The 16,471-nt window shown below is 35.6% G+C and overlaps 1 protein-coding gene across 1 annotated transcript in view; it reads right to left on the bottom strand.

Annotated features, from left to right (window-relative positions):
- The window catches only part of RYR3 (ryanodine receptor 3), a 570,927-nt gene that overhangs the window by 367,496 nt on the left and 186,960 nt on the right, over positions 1–16,471 (bottom strand). The window contains exon 19 of the mRNA XM_044660040.1: positions 15,106–15,298. Coding sequence (XP_044515975.1) covers positions 15,106–15,298 — 193 coding nt within the window. The remainder of the gene's footprint in view (positions 1–15,105; positions 15,299–16,471) is intronic.

Raw genomic sequence — 16,471 nt, 5'->3', positions numbered from 1 at the left:
TTGTATAAAACTGAAAAGCTTAGACAAAAACAAAATTAATATACTTAGGATAAGAAGGGAAGTAACTGAATGGGAAAAATATTAATACGAAATTTCTTATGAGTTTGGTATCCCAGACATATAAGAGAACTTATATATACATATATTTGCATATATGTATTTATATACATACATATATTTACATATAGCAGGAAAGATACATCTCACTAGGAGTAAGATGGGAGACCAATCAAGCATAGATGGCATCCAGGGAAACTACAACAGGAGGAGAGGTACCCAACAAACTGACAGTGGGTGGAGCAGAATCCTGCCCAATCCAGCAAAGGCAGCATCTGGGCAAAACAGTTGCAAACCTTTCTATAGTATCCATAGTACCCCCAGAAAGTACACACTGTAGACCCAAAATGTAGCCAAGTTGCTTTCACACACACTATAGGACTCAAAGGCAGAACACAATAAAGGTAGGCTTCCCCCTATACACAACAAAGGTTACAAAGGCAGCTAGTTGGTCCCTGAGCACTGGAGCAGACAACAATATGATAAGCTCAGGAAAATATTCAACTCAACTTTAAGAATAAAGATGAACTTTAACATGCATGCAAAGTTGAAAAATAGGCTGGAAAAATGAGCAAAAAACAAAGGAAAATCTGACAACAGAAAATTACTTAAGTGACAGGGAAGATCAAAATGCTAAAAAAAAACTCAAAAGAGGACAACAATGCCAATATAGCTACATATGAAGCCTCAAAAGAAAATGAGAAAAAAAGTTCTTAGAGGAGTTTAAAAATCATACAAGAGAAGTAGAAGAAAAACTGGATAAAGAAGCAGGAGTGATACTAGAGAATCATGAAAAAATATCAACAGCTTGGTAAAAGAAATACAAAAAGGCACTTCAAGCATTCCTAATGAAAAGGCCAAAGTTGAACAGAAAATCTTATGTCCAGATATAAGACCCAAGAGAAGCATAAAAAGGTAAATAAGAAACAGAAAACATAAGGGATTAAATAAGATTAAACTATTTATATTCCTACATCAGAAAATACTTGTAATTCTTAAGAACATTATAATTATTAGGGCAGTTAGAAGGAGTATACCTAGACACAGTACACTGGAGCAAATTGAATATGATGAGGTGATATAAAAAATTAAGGAGTGAGAAAGATGAATGCATACAGAGAAGAAAGAAGGACAGATAGAAGGGGATAAATCACTTCATATAAAAAGGCATAAAAGAGTTAAATCTCTGAGATAGGAATTCACTAACTGATAAAAACTACTGAGAAACTAGAAAACAGTATGGCACAAACTAGGTATAAACCAACATCTTACATTGTATACCAAGATAAGAACAAAATGGGTACAAGATTTAGACATAAAGGGTTCTACCATAAGCAAATTAGGGGAGCATAGAATAATTTACCTGTCAAATCTATGGACAAAGTAAGAATTTATGGCCAAAGAACAGAAAGAGCAAATTATAAGATATAAAATAGATAATTTTCAGTACATTAAATTTAAAAAGTCTTGAACAAACTAAACCAATATAACCAAGGTTATAGGGAAAATAGAAAAATGAGATAAATTTTTACAGCAAGTATCCCTGACAAAGGCCTTATTTCTCAAATATATAGAGAACTGAGTTGCATTTGTTTAAGAACACAAATAATTCCCTCATTGATAAGTAGTCAGAGGTTATAAACAGGCAGTTTTCAGTTGAAAAAATCAAAGTTATCTGTAGCAACATGAAAAAATGCTCCAAATAATTATTGATTAGATAAATACAAATTGAAACAACTCTGAAGTACCACCTCACACCTATCAGATTGGCTAATATCACAGAAAAGGAAACTGATAATTGTTGAAGGGGATTTGAGAAAATTGGGATACTAATACACTGTCGGTAGAGTTGTGATCTTATCTGACCACCATTCTGGAAAGCAATTTGAACTCTGCTAAAAGGGTCTAAAATGTACAGACTCTTTCACCTGGAAATATCACGACTAAGAAATATCACTACTACTACAAGGTCTATATCCCATAGAGGTTTTTTTCAAGGGAAAAGGACTTGTTTGTACAAACATATTTACAGCAGCACTCTTTTTGTTGGCAAAATAATTGGAAACTGAGAGGATGCCAATCAATTGGGGAATGGCTGAACAAGTTGTAATTGTGACTGTAATGGAATAAGATTGTGCTATAAGAAATGATAAGCACTGTAAGGAAGGATGAACTGGAGGATTTCTCTATGAATTGGAGCTGATGCAGAGTGAAATGAGCAGAACCAAGAGAACATTATACACAGAAAAGTGAAACATTGTGGAAAAATACAATGTAATGGACTTAGTTAATACAAGACAGTCCTAAAGGACTTATGAGAAAGAATGCTATCCACAGAGAGAAAGAACTGTGGGAGTAGAAATACAGAAGAAAAACAAATGACATATCATTTGTTTATATGGATATGTGATTTGAGGTTTTAAAAGACTGCTCTATTGCAAAAATGAATAATATGGAATTAGGTATAAGTGTTTTTGGATAACCTAGTGGAAGTGCTCATTGGGTTTAGGAATGGGGAGGGAAGAGAGGAGGGAAAGAAAATGAAATACGTAAACATGGAAAAATATTTCCAAAATAAAATTACAAAAAGAAATGATAAGCACTTAAATCACTCGATATAAATTAAAACAACTCATACTTATTAGATTAGCTAATATGAAAGAAAAGGAAAATGATAAATTTTGGAGGGGATGCAGGAAAATTGGGACACTAATGCACTGCTGTTAGAGTTGTGATGAGATCCAACCATTCTGGAAAGCAATATGGAATTCTGCCAAAAGTCTATAAAATTGTGCAGATCTTTTGATGTAGCAATAATAGTACTAGGTCTATATGCCAAAGATTTTTTAAGAAGGGGAAAGGGTCTATTTGTACAAAAATATTTATTGTGTTTTTTTGTGGTAGCAAAGGAATGGAAACCAAGGTTTGTCCTTCAATTAGGGAATGGCTGAACATATTGTCATATATGATTGTAAAGAAATACTATTGTACAAAAAGAAATGATAAACAAAATAATCATAAAAAAATCCTGGCAAGACTTACGTGAAGTGATAAAAAGTCAAGTGAGAGGAGAACACTGCACACAGTAACCGCAATAAAGCATGATGATCAACTGTGACTGACTTACCTATTAGCAATGCAAGGATCCAGGATAACTCCAAGGGACTCACACAGTAATATTTTTTGATGAACAATTGCGAATAACCTAGTCATTCTCAGCAATGCAATGATCCCAGACAGTATTAAACTCATGATGAAAAATGCCATCTGACTCCAGGGAAAGAACTGATAGAATATAAATGCAGACTGAAACATATTATGTTTCATTTTCCTTCTCCTTCTGAGATCTCTTCCACAAAATGATTAATATGGAAAATTATTTTATATGGTTGCACAACTAAAATCTATAACAGATCTTTTAATGTATAATTAGGGGGTAAATAAAATATTTTTAAAAAGAAATGATAAACAGGAGAATTTCATTAAAATCTGGAAAAGACTATATGAACTGATGCAGAATGAAGTGAGCAGAACTAGTGCATTACATCCAGAGACAACAATAATGTACAATGAACAACACTGAATAGCTTAATTATTCTGATTGATAAAATGATCCAAGACAATTCTGAAGGACTTAGGATGAAAGAACTGATAAGAGTCTAAAAGACAGACTAAAGCAGACCATTTTTCACTTTCTTTTTTCTTCATTTTTTTGTCTTCTTCCGCAACATGACAAATATGGAAATATGTTTTATTTGACAACATATGTATAACCAATAACATCTTGCTTATTGTCTTGGGAGGAGGAAGGAAAGAAGAGATAGAATGTAGAACTCAGAGTGTCAGAAAATGAATATCAAAAATGGTTTTTACATATAAATAGTGAAAAAAATTACTGTAAAAAAGTATTATTTTTATAATATGAGATGACTTTCTAGGAGGGTGAAGTTGGAGGGATAATTGGATAAAATTTATTGCTATAAAATATAAAACATATCAGTAAAATTATTTTAAACTTGTGCACTCAAAAGTCTGTAAAATGAGTGTTTTACACAATAAACAGTTTTGTGTTGCTCTGTTTCAGCCCAGGCCACCCAACACTGGACTTGCTTAAAGAGCCTTTCTTTTTTTTTCCCTTTATTTCTTTTTTAGAAAAATTTTCCATGGTTACATGATTCATGTTCTCACTTTCCCCTTCACCTTCCCCCTGTAAGGATTAAAAATGATAAAGGCTGATATTATGAGGAAAAATAATATTTTAATTTCCATGGCCATGTTGGTAAAAATATATACGACCACGCCTGACTATTTTTAAAAATGGCGCCCATCTGCATCTCCTCCCATCTTCCTTCAGTAGCCAAAGAGGTCATCTGAAGGCCAACTTCCGAATTTAAGCTGTGTTATATGTTGGACATCACCACGCCCAAAACTGGAAACCCATTGGATCAGCGAAAATGTAGTTTCAAAGTCCCCCACATGTCCACAGGAAGTTTGTAATATACTTTTAAATGGGACATTTCCCCCTGAGATCTGGCAAAAAAAAAAGATTGGTCCTTTTTTTTGTTGGATCTGTAAACATAGTCTACTTCTAAATTGCAGGAATTTGGGGATAAAAGAAAAGGATAAAAACTAGCTGCATTGACAAAAAGCCAATTTGGGGCAGTCTCCTATTGGCATAAGAGTGTACATTCAAAACAAATGCATTCAACTCATTCAACTCTCCAAAGTTCAATTTTGATCTTCATGATCCAGTGAAGGCTCTTCAGGCATCTTCATGGTGCCTTCACCAAACAGGTTCGTTGTCTGTATTCTGGGGAGATGGCAAAATCCTTATCCTGAAATTACTCTCAAAAGAATTTAAACTTTACATTATAGATTATAAAACATACATTCCTCCCTGAAATTACTCCTAAAAGAGTTAAATATATATATGTTTATATTATCGATTTTTAAAAACTTAACACACATCCCCCTGAGGAAAATTCTAAATAACACATTTCTCAGCTAAGGATGCATGGCTGAGTCATGGGGTTGAATGGAATCAATTGGCAAAAGAAATAAAAAAAAGTTAAAATTCAAATAAAAGGAGGAAAAATAAACTTATAACAGGCCCTTGAATCAAGGCCCGATTAAAGTTATTTAAGCAATTTGCAAATACCCATTCAGGGCCAGGACTACAGAAAATTGCCATTCTCTCTATATATAAGAGAAATAAGGGGAATGTCTCTCTCTGGTCTGATTTTTTTTCACCTTCTCAGGGAATGAGCCATAAATGATAGCCAATCTTAGGTGCTTCACTAGGAATTTAAGTTAAAGGGGACTCTTGTCCTCTAAAATGTTAGAAAAGACTGGGACTCCCAAAACTCAAACCCCAGATTTGAGCCCTTCAGTATTGGCATAGAACTTCTGAAATCCATGATTTGCATGGCCTTTTGCTCCTTGGCACTTTGCAGATTCTCAGTAAGTCTCCATGACCTCGTGGTTCTTTTTAGCACTTCTCCTGGAATCAGACAGAGAGACATTAAATCACAGTCCCATAATATTTATCAATAATTGGCAGGTTACCATAGTCTCAGGCTTTTCAGGTATGCATTAATAATATAGCAAATATATATTTGCATTAAGATTATATCACTGTAAAATCAAAAAGGATTAACACAAAATGAGAAAAAAAGGAAAAGATGGATTTGCTCTAATTAAAAAATTTTAAAGGAAAAGCAATAAGGAAACAATGCTTTCAAGGATTAAAAAAATGGGAAAAGAACAAATATTGCATTCCACATGTAAGGAAGAAAAATAAAATGTCAAAAAATAAATAGCTCAGAACTAGTGAAGGGTTTTTCACCCAAAAATGAGATTCATTTCCTGTTAAGCCTTTGCATGAGCTGTAAGTGTAAACGGGTTTTACAAACTAGCAGATTCACAATGCACATTCAAATAGGGAACCATAATTTCTAATAACACATTTTAAAACAATAGTAAATAATCCATTATTATAATCACTTGCTATGATGTTTAAAAAATCATATACTTGTTACACCTTTGCCCCTACCACCCCCCTAGCTGACACACATTTCCACTGGTTTTAAAATGTGTCATCGATCAGGACCTATTTTCATATTATTTTATTGATAGTTCCATTGGTGTGGTCATTTCGAGTCTACATCCCCAATCATGTCCACATAAACCCATGCGGTCAAGCAGCTGTTTTTTTTCTGTGTTTCCACTCCTGTAGTTCTTCCTCTGAATGTGGAGAGTATTCTTTCCATAAATTCCTCAGCATTGTGTTGGGTCATTGCATTGCTGCTAGTACAGAAGTCCATTACATTCTATTTTACCATAGTGTATCAGTCTCTGTGTACAATGTTCTTCTGGCTCTGCTCCTTTCACTCTGCATCAATTCCTGGAGGTCATTTCAGTTCACATGGATTTCCTCCAATGTATTATTCCTTTGAGCATAATAGTATTCCATCACCAGCATATACCACAATTTGTTCAGCCATTCCCCAATTGAAGGGCATACCCTCGTTTTCCAGTTTTTTGCCACCACAAAAAGTGCGGTTATAAATATTTTTGTACAAATTTTTATCTATGATCTCTTTGGGGTACAAACCCAGCAATGGCATGGCTAGATAGAAAGGCAGGCAATTTTTTAGAGCTTTAAAGAGCCTTTCTGAAGAGCCCTTCTTTAATTCTGATCCAGTACACTTTCTTTTGGCTTCTTCACTCTATTAGTTGTCCTAAGAAACCTCACATCAGCCATAAGTGATTCTTTGGCGCAGTTGGTAGCATGTCAGTCTTGTAAGCTGAAGGTCCTGAGTTCGATCCCTGGAAGGGAGATGTGCTACAATGGGAGAAGCTTCTAAGGCAAAAGAATCACTTAACATTTACCTTAGGGTCCATTATTCAGTCTGCAGCTGCTAGCCTGAGATTCCCTTTCAGGGTGGATCCTCACGGGAACAGGGAAGGACAAGCTTTGAGGGTCTCTAGCCTACAAGCTATTACTAAAACTTGGAGTTCATCATATCTCACTAAGCTACAAGTTTGGGGTCTCTAGATTCCACTTCGACACTAGAAATGCTAGTGATAGCAATTAGAGAAGAAAAAGAAATTGAGGGGATTAAAGTAGGCAATGAGGAAACTAAACTATCACTCTTTGCAGATGATATGATGGTATATTTATTTTTTTAATTCATTTTATTTACTTATTTAATTTAGAATATTTTTCCATGGTTACATGATTCATGTTTTTTCTCTCTCCATCTCCCTTCCCCTCCCATAGCCAACGTGTAATTCAATTGGGTTTTACAAGTATCATTGATCAAGACCTATTTCCATATTACTAATATTTGCAATAGAGTGATCATTCAGAGCAGTGATGGGCTAACTAAAGCCCGAAGGCCAAATGCAGCCCCCTGAAATGTTCTATCCAGCTGTGTGACATTATTCCTAATCTGATGAATACAATGAGTAGGATACAATACAATGAAACTTCGAAAGAGTTGCCTTAAAAATAGACTGCCTCTGCCCCTGCAACTTCTTGCTTTTCTGGGTTGTCATTTTTAATCTCTTGTTTTATTTCACCCCCCTTCTTTGTTGTGACCGTGTTCTCTATTATTTCCAATCGCATAATCGTCTTGGCATCTAATTCCTTCCCTTCTCTAATCTGTTTGTTAATCTCTATCAGTGTCTTCATATGTTCCAACATCTGTTCCATAACCGGGTTAGTAACTTCAGCCTTTCCAAATGTGAAAGCCAGTACCTTCCTCAAAATCATTAGGGCCCCATAGCAAGTTGCAGTCATGGCTATCCCTGATCGTACATAAGCCAAGGCATCCCCTACTGTTATCGTTAGCCAAAGGTAAGTGTCATAAAGTTCTATCACTGTTTTAAAAAATTGGGGAACTGTGACAAATCAAAATGTGGCACAAGTCTGCCAAATCCCATACAGTAAAACTCCAGAGCACCCCAAAGTAATAATTCCTCTACTGATCATACTGGCCATATATCTCTTCTCCACTAGGTTCAAGAGTAAAAATCCTAGGCTGGCTGGCCAAAACTGTTATGATGATAATAACAGATAATTTGGAGAAGCAGATAAATGTGTCAGGGCCAGTAAACCTTCAAGTCACAGACACTGATTGACAGGCTTCAGTGAGAAAAGAGGGGGTTAGACACTCCTGGATCTCAAACCCATCCCCCCTAAGCAGTTGATGTTTCAGTTGGAAAATGGAGACTGACTAAGATTCTTCTGGTAAGTTTCTGTTATGGCTGAACCCCAATAATGTTCCCTTTCTTCAATTTATATTCCTCATAGGTCTCATAGAGGAATAAGTAGAAGCTAGCTATCTAACTGTTGAGGACTGAGATAAATGATCGTCTTAAAACTGGCAGCTGACAGGATTCAAACTAGATGACCAGACTTGAGTTGTGAGTATTCCCCCAAATAATTTCCAGGCACAGATTTTGAAGGTAAAGCTTATATTAAGAAGTAAAAAGGAAAACCAGAGGGGTTAATGAAGGTTTTGGGATAAGGAAAGGTGACCCTGATCTATTAGGTTGAAGCTGCCCTTCCCCCCCCCCCCACCACAGGAGGGGGTGAAGGCACCTAACTCAACTGGCTCTCTTGTTACATAATTTATATATCTAATCACTAAATCACTAAATAATTATTATATTGATATTGATAAGGATTAATTCTAACAAACAAGCTAACCCCTGAGAAGAAACCACACTGGCTTATGCCACAATTGCCACTCAGGTGAACCCCCCAAGTCTGGAGCAGTAAGCAGTCTGTCTGCTCACCTTAACCCCCACAAAGCAATTGCCCACTCTTCTCAACTGCCCCCTCACCCAAAGTTCTCCAGGGGGGTCCCCTGGAATTCTGGGTGAGGCTGTCCCTGTATCTTTGCAGGGATTCCATGCATCCATCTCTACATAACAACAGATGAGCATTTCCTTTCCTTTGGCCCCCTCTTTAAAAAGTTTGCCCATCACTGATTTAGAGTCTACATCCCCAATCATATCCCCACAAGATGGTATATTTAAAGAACCCAGAAATCAACTAAAAGCCTGGTGGAAATAATTAGCAACTTTAGCAAAGTTGCAGGGTTCCAGATAAACCCATATAAATCATCACCATTATATATTTCCAACAAACTTCAGCAGCTGGACTTAGAAAGAGAAACTCCATTCAAAATCACTCTAGACAATATAAATAAAAGGAATCTATCTGCTAAGACAAACACAGGAAGTATATGAACACAACTACAAACATTTTTCACACAATAAAACTAGATCTAAATAATTAAGAAAACATTAATTGCTTCATGGGTAGGATGAGCTAACAATAAAAATAACAATCTCACCCAAATTAATCTATTTATTCAGTGCCATCCATATCAAACTACCAAAAAACTTTTTTATAGAATTAGAAAAAATTATAACAAAGTTCATCTGGAAGAACAAATGATCAAGATTATCAAGGAAAATAAGGAAATAAAAGTGAAGCAGTACCAGATCTTAAACTGTACTATAAAGCAGTGGTCATCAAAATAATATAGTACTGGCTAAAAGACAGAAGGATGGATCAATGGAATAGATTAGGGGTAAGTGACCTAAGCAAAGTAGTGTTCAATAAACCCAAAGACCCAGGCTTTTGGGAGAACTTACTATTTGACAAAAACTGCTGGGGAAGTTGGAAAACAGTATGGGAAAAATTAGGTTTAGAGCAATATCTTATACTCTATACCAGGATAAATTCAAAATGGGTAAATGACTTAAATATAAAGAGTGAAATAAAAAATAAATTAGGTGAACATAGAATAGTATACCTGTCAGATCTGTGAGAAAGGAAGGAATTTAAGACCAAGCACAAATGACTTTGATTATATCAAATTAAAAAGGTTTTGTACAAACAAAACCAATGCAACCAAAATTAGAAGGAAAGCAACAAACTGTGAGAACATTTTTATAACAAAATTCTCTGACGAAGGTTTAATTTCCCAAATATATGAGGAATTAAGTCAAATTTACAAAAATTTAAGCCATTCCCCAATGGACAAATGGCCAACGCATATGAATAGGCAGCTTTCACATAATGAAATCAAAACTATCAATAAGCACATGAAAAAAATGTTCTAAATCCCTCCTGATTAGAGAAATGCAAATTAAAACAACTTTGAGGTACCACCTTACACCTAGAAGACTGGGCAACATGGCAGCAAAGGAAAGTGATATATGTTGGAGGAGATATGGCAAAATTGGGATACTAATATACTGCCGATGGAGTTGTGAATTGTACAACCATTCTGGAGGGCAATTAGGAATTATGCCCAAAGAGCATTAAAAGAATACCTACCCTTTCACCCAGCCAAAGAGATAATAAGGAAAAAGACTTGTACAAAAATATTTATAGCCGTGCTTTTTGTAGTGGCAAAAAAATTGGAAAATGATGGAGTGTTCATTGATTGGGGAATGGCTAGATAAATTGTGATATATGATGGTAATGGAATATTATTGTGCTGAAAGAAATAATGAACTGGAGGAATTCCATGTGAACTGGAAAGACCTCCAGGAATTGATGCAGAGGGAAAGGAGCTGAACCAGGAGAATATTGTACACAGAGACTGATACATTATGGCATAATCAAATGTAATAGGCTTTTCTACTAGCAGCAATGCAATGACCCAGGAAAATCCAGAGGAATTTATTAGAAAAAATGCTATCCACATCCAGAGAAAGAACTGTGGAAACAGAAATGCAGAAGAAAAACATGTGATCAGTCTCATAGTTTGATATGGATATGATTAGGGTTTTGATGTTAAAAGGTCGTTCTACTACAAATATGAATAACATGGAAATAAATTTTGAATCTTGATACATGTATAAGCCAGTGGAACTGCTTGTCAGCTTCAGGAGGGGGGAGGAAAGAGGGAGAGAGGGAATCATGAATCATGGAACCATGAAAAAATTTTCTAAAAAAAAAAAAAGGAAAAAAACCCTTCCTTTCTGACTCCTTCCATCTTCTAGCTCTTACTGAGATCTGACTTCTCTATGTTGACACTGTATATCTGGCCACCCTTTCTAGTACTGATTGTAAATTTACTCATAACTTTGATTTGAGATTTTTATGTTGAGTTAAAATACTCTTTTCTCCTCATTGTTTTTTTTTTCAGACTCACTAGTACTTCTTTTAATATTGCTTCCTTCCAGGTTCAATCCATATTTATCACAAAATCCAGATTTTGGTAGCTCTTATCTGCTAAAGCCCTTAATATTTTCATTCTTTCTTCAATGAATTCTGTGACTGACTTAGAGTTCTCTCTATTCTTTCTCCATATCCCATTCTTTCCCTCATGCAGGACTTCACCATACATACTGACTCTCTCAAATACCCCAACTTCCTAATGGCTCCCTCCTCCTTCTTTCCCTAGAAGATGTTGCTTTATATACTTCATTAGGAAATTGAGCCCATTCATGGAGATATCTTTTTTTTTCGTCTCATAAACTCTTATAACTCAATTATCTTTCTCCATTATTTATTTCCTCCTTCAATCTTGTCTCACATGAGGAGTACCTCACTTCCTTGTCAAGGCCAATCCCACTACAAGGAAATTCCTCTTGATCTCACTTCATTCTGTTTTCTTTGGCAGATTTCTTCTTTTATTATCTCTACTCTGCCATGAATCTACATTCTCCATGTACTCACTATTTTCCTACTACCCAAATCTCCCCAGTCCTTAAAAATCTCTCACTTGATCTGACCATTCCTACAAGTTATCATCCTATATATATATAAATATATATATATATATTTCCTATTTTTCATGCCTGAATTCCTTAAAAAAGCCTTCTACACTCAAAATATTCATTTCTTCTCCTTTCATTTCTTAAATAATTCTCTGTGATCTGGCTTCTGACCTTATCAATCAACTATAAACTACTACCAATTATATCTCAATTACCCAATTTAATATCCTTTTCTCTGCCCTCAACCTATTTTGCCTTTCAGTAACTTCTGACAGTGTTAATCACTCTTCTAAAATATTGTCTGCTGTATAGAGTTTTATGAAAGTGCTCCTTACTGGTTTTTTTTCTTCCTGACCACTCACTCAGTCTCCTTTGCTGATTCTTCATTTAGGTCATGCCCTAGATGTCTCCTAATGCTTTATTCTGGGTCCTCTTCTCTTTTCCCTCTATTCTGTCTCATGTGTTGATATCATGAGCTCTCACTAAATTTAATTCCAATCTTCCTACATTTTTCTCTCTTCCATATATTCTACAATCAAGACACAATGGCTTTCTTTCTGTCCCTCTCATTTGCCACTCTATCTCCTGTTTCAGATTTTTTCCTCTAAGCTTTCCCTTAGGTCTTGAATGTTATCCCTCTTTATCTCTACCTTTTGGCTTCCTTCTAGAATCAGTTCATATCCCATCTTCTGTAAGTGTCCTTTCCCAGTCCACATGCTTCGCCCTCTAGAATTAGTTATTATTATACTACACACACACACACACACACACACACACATACACAACATATACACACACATCTTTTATGTACATGTACATATTGTCTCATTCTTTTGAATGTGTGCTTTTTGAGTCAAAGGATCAAGTTTTTGCCTTTTTAAAAAATCTGGACATGACAAGCATTAACAAATATGCAAAAAAAAAAGAATATTGTATTGGAAATTACAAACCTCACAATAACAAAGTTTTAAATGATCATGTCAATTTTTCCCTGCTTGTCTATGTTGACTTCTATTTTTCCTTCTGCTCTCTTAAATGTATTTTTAAAATATATCATTGTTTTTTTAACTTTTACTTTTATTTCTTTAGTGTCACTATTACTATCACTCCTTTTATAACTACTCTTGTGCTTTTGCTTTATATGTACATAACACATGATAAGTATTAGGGTAATTGTCCACCTTATGATGAATTGCCCTGTTTCCCCCCAAAACCTCAATTTTCCAAACATATCTAGAAAATGAACCAGATCAAATACGGATGGGAATTAGGGCAAAAGGGGGTTAGGGCCTAATCTTGTGTAGAATATAGAAACTGGGGCCTACTGTCTGCTTTGTCAGGGGAGGGTGCTATTTCCAGGTGAAAAGCAAGAAGCAAGATTAGAAGCAAGCAAAAGCTATGTATCTCAGCTCACAGAAGATGAGTAGGGTTTTAGTTCCAACTTCAATCTCAGCCAGGAGGCCTAGTGATGTATCACCCTGAAACTGCAGAATTTTATAACTAGGGGACAGAGGCTGAATCCAGTGGCAGTCTATTGAAACTCAAGTTGTGGAAATCCATTGACTCCTTGTTCAGAACCAAACCCAGGTAAGGAATTTACAGAGCTCAGACAAGATCGGAAATAATCAGATTACCTCGAATCAGATCACTTTGTGAACAAAGAAATTTGCAGGCCCCCTGAAATCTTAAATACTAAATACCTCTAAATATGCAATAGTGGAACCACTCTTAGACATTCTATGCACAAGTATACAGGACCTCTCCTTAACATAAAGTCCAAAGTAGGCTGGAACAACAAAATGAACAAAAAAAGAATCTCACTATAAAAAGTTATTTTTGAGATTGAGACTTTCAAAGCTTACCAAGAAGAAAAGAATGTCTCCAAAATATCTACACACAGTTGGTACAGAAATACGTTTCACTCAACAGGGAAATAGAAGGAACAATGATTTCAGTGGACTAAAACATACTTCCCTCCTTCTGCTAGGGAAATGAAAGACTCAGAGTGCAGAATAAGACATATATGTTTGGTGGGGGTAGGGATGGGGCAGATTATGGCCAATGCAAACATTTCTTTTGTTTAACTATATATGATCCTAACAGTTTTTTCTTTTTTATCCAGTTAGGGAGATTGAGATAAAGAGAAGGCAAATCTCTGCTACTTGAAAAAATTAATGAAAAATAAACAATTCAAAGTTAAGTGAGTAGAATCAGGAAAGCATGAGTAAAATAATGTAAATGCAAAGAGTTGAAAACTGAAATAGAAACCTATGAAAATATAATGACCAAGCATGAATGTAGAAAGCAATTGAGATATCTTCCTTTCCTATATTGCAAGGGGACAGAAGGAGATTAGTATTGTCAATGTAGTCAACGTGTTGATTTGTTTTTCTGAACTGCCTTTCCCCCTCACTTTAAAAAATAATCTTTGTTATTAAAAATGGTATTCTGGGTAGAAGAGGTGAGAAATGAATGCTATCATAATTATTAAGAAATGAATGCTTTATAATCATAAAAAGTATCAATATTTTCTTAAGCCACAGAATAAAATAAGTATAATTTTAAGTAAAGGGAAAAAATATTAAATAGCACTTTTTGTAAAGGGGGGGCATAGTAAGGGTTGGGCTTTGAAGAATAAACAATGGCCAAAGTCAAGCTGTCAGTTACTTCAGGTTAAATGTCCCCATTTCTTGGCAAGCCTGCTTGTCTGTCATGTACCTAAACTCACTTCTCCTGAGAAAAAAAATTTTTTTTTGTTTGTATACCATAGGATCATATGTCTTCTTGGACTACCCTAACAACTCATATTTCTTACTATGTCCCTCCAAGTGAGGAAAACAACTCTACCCAATGACTCTACACTCACTAGACCCTATGGGATCATAGGATTTTTAACTAAAGGGGACTTTAGAAGTTATCTAAGGTAATTTTATTGCTGAGTTCAGAGAGGTAAAATAACTTAATCCAGATTATAGACAATAAGCATCAGTTAGGAATCAAACCCAAAGTGTTTTATTTCAAATACAGTGCTGAATTTAGCACTCTCCTATACCAATTATGGTGCTACCCTGGAGAATTTTTTTATTAATCATATAGTTGCCATTCCCATACTTTTCATTTCCTTATTCATAAGGACATTTCCTATCCACACTTTCTGAGTAATTCATACTAGAAATAGTCAAAAGACCCAAAGAAATCTGATAAAGGTGAACAACATGAGCTTTAACTTCCAGGGATGAGGGTAGGGAAGGAAGAGTTGGCCATGGTAATCCGAGGAGCACACAAAATTAAACTTACTTGATGCCTGCTGAAAAGCTCACCACAGGGAAGAAGAGACCATCAGTGTTGAAGTTCTCAAACATTCCCTGCACAGGCTGCCCATTGATTCGGAATGAGATGCTGGGCACACCAAGGTCAAGGCAGCAGCTCACCACATCATCCGACTTTAACAAATGTTGGTTGACAGAAGCCACTGCTCTTGGAATTCGGCCTGGTTAGAAAAAGCAGGCAAAGACAATGAGAAGTAGTGATAGACTCTTGAAAATCTTACCTTGAGAGTCAGATTTATAAATAGAACACTGGGTCATAAGAGAATATGAAAAGGCTTTGTGATCAAAACAATAACGGGTCAATGGATAGACAATGATAGACTGATCTTAAGTGAGAATTTTCTAACTCAAATCTATCTTTGAGACATAAATTTACTTTCTTTTTATGAGATAAATGATGTGAGCCATAATTCTTCAAGCTGTAAGTGGGAAGACACAGTGCCTGATATGAAGGAAGTTGCCTTGAATGGGAATGAACAAGTTTTCAGGTGGTACAGCACGTTTTCAGACTCTGGTTGGTACCCAATGCACTAGACAAATTTTGCAATGCTCAGAAAAGTTGAAGTAGGGAAGAAATCTAAAGAGCTAATGCTTGGGAACCCATATTTGCTGCTATTACATCTGAGAGATATGGCTATCCTAGAATTATGAAGAGAGATCATTTCTTCCTGAAAAAAATCAGAATGAAAAGTAGTAAGACCAACAAGCTATCAGATGATCTGGTGTGATTATAAAAAAAATAGTGCTATAGTGCTACAGAAAGGTAGGGAAACTCATCTCTATTACTACAACATTTCTATATCAGAGTTAAAGAGTAGAGACTGATAGAGTTGAACTAGTTTACTAAAAGATCAAACTAAAGAAGGGAGGAGAGTGGATACAGTACAAAGGCAAAGGAACTGAAAGGGAGATGAAGGATAAGCTGAGGAGTCATATGACTCCTAAGGAATGATCATAGATTATCCTTAGATAAATGATTTTTAGAGTTCATGAACATGGAGGTGGTACACTTGTGGGTGATAGAAAGTTCAAATGCATGACTGTACCTATATATAGCTGAAGTGGAATGCAGGAATAGACCACAGGGAACTGAAAAGCCTGAAGAACTATAAAGTTGGGATGCTTGAGCATACATAAACATATCTGCTTAAGTCTCCTATATAAGGGCAGGAATCGGAAGGAAAAGAAATTGAATCAGGCACTGAACTCACTGAGGGAAGGAAAGAGTTCCTTCAGAAACACCCTGTGATGGTTGATACAGATTGCTGAGTAAAAAGGAGAATCCAGAAAGATAAAAAAAAGGTAAAAGTTTTCATTCTTATCACTGGGTCTAA

Source organism: Gracilinanus agilis, chromosome 2 (genome assembly GCF_016433145.1).
Source record: "Gracilinanus agilis isolate LMUSP501 chromosome 2, AgileGrace, whole genome shotgun sequence".
Taxonomy (NCBI): Eukaryota; Metazoa; Chordata; class Mammalia; order Didelphimorphia; family Didelphidae; genus Gracilinanus; species Gracilinanus agilis.
This window is presented reverse-complemented; position numbering and strand designations above follow the sequence as displayed.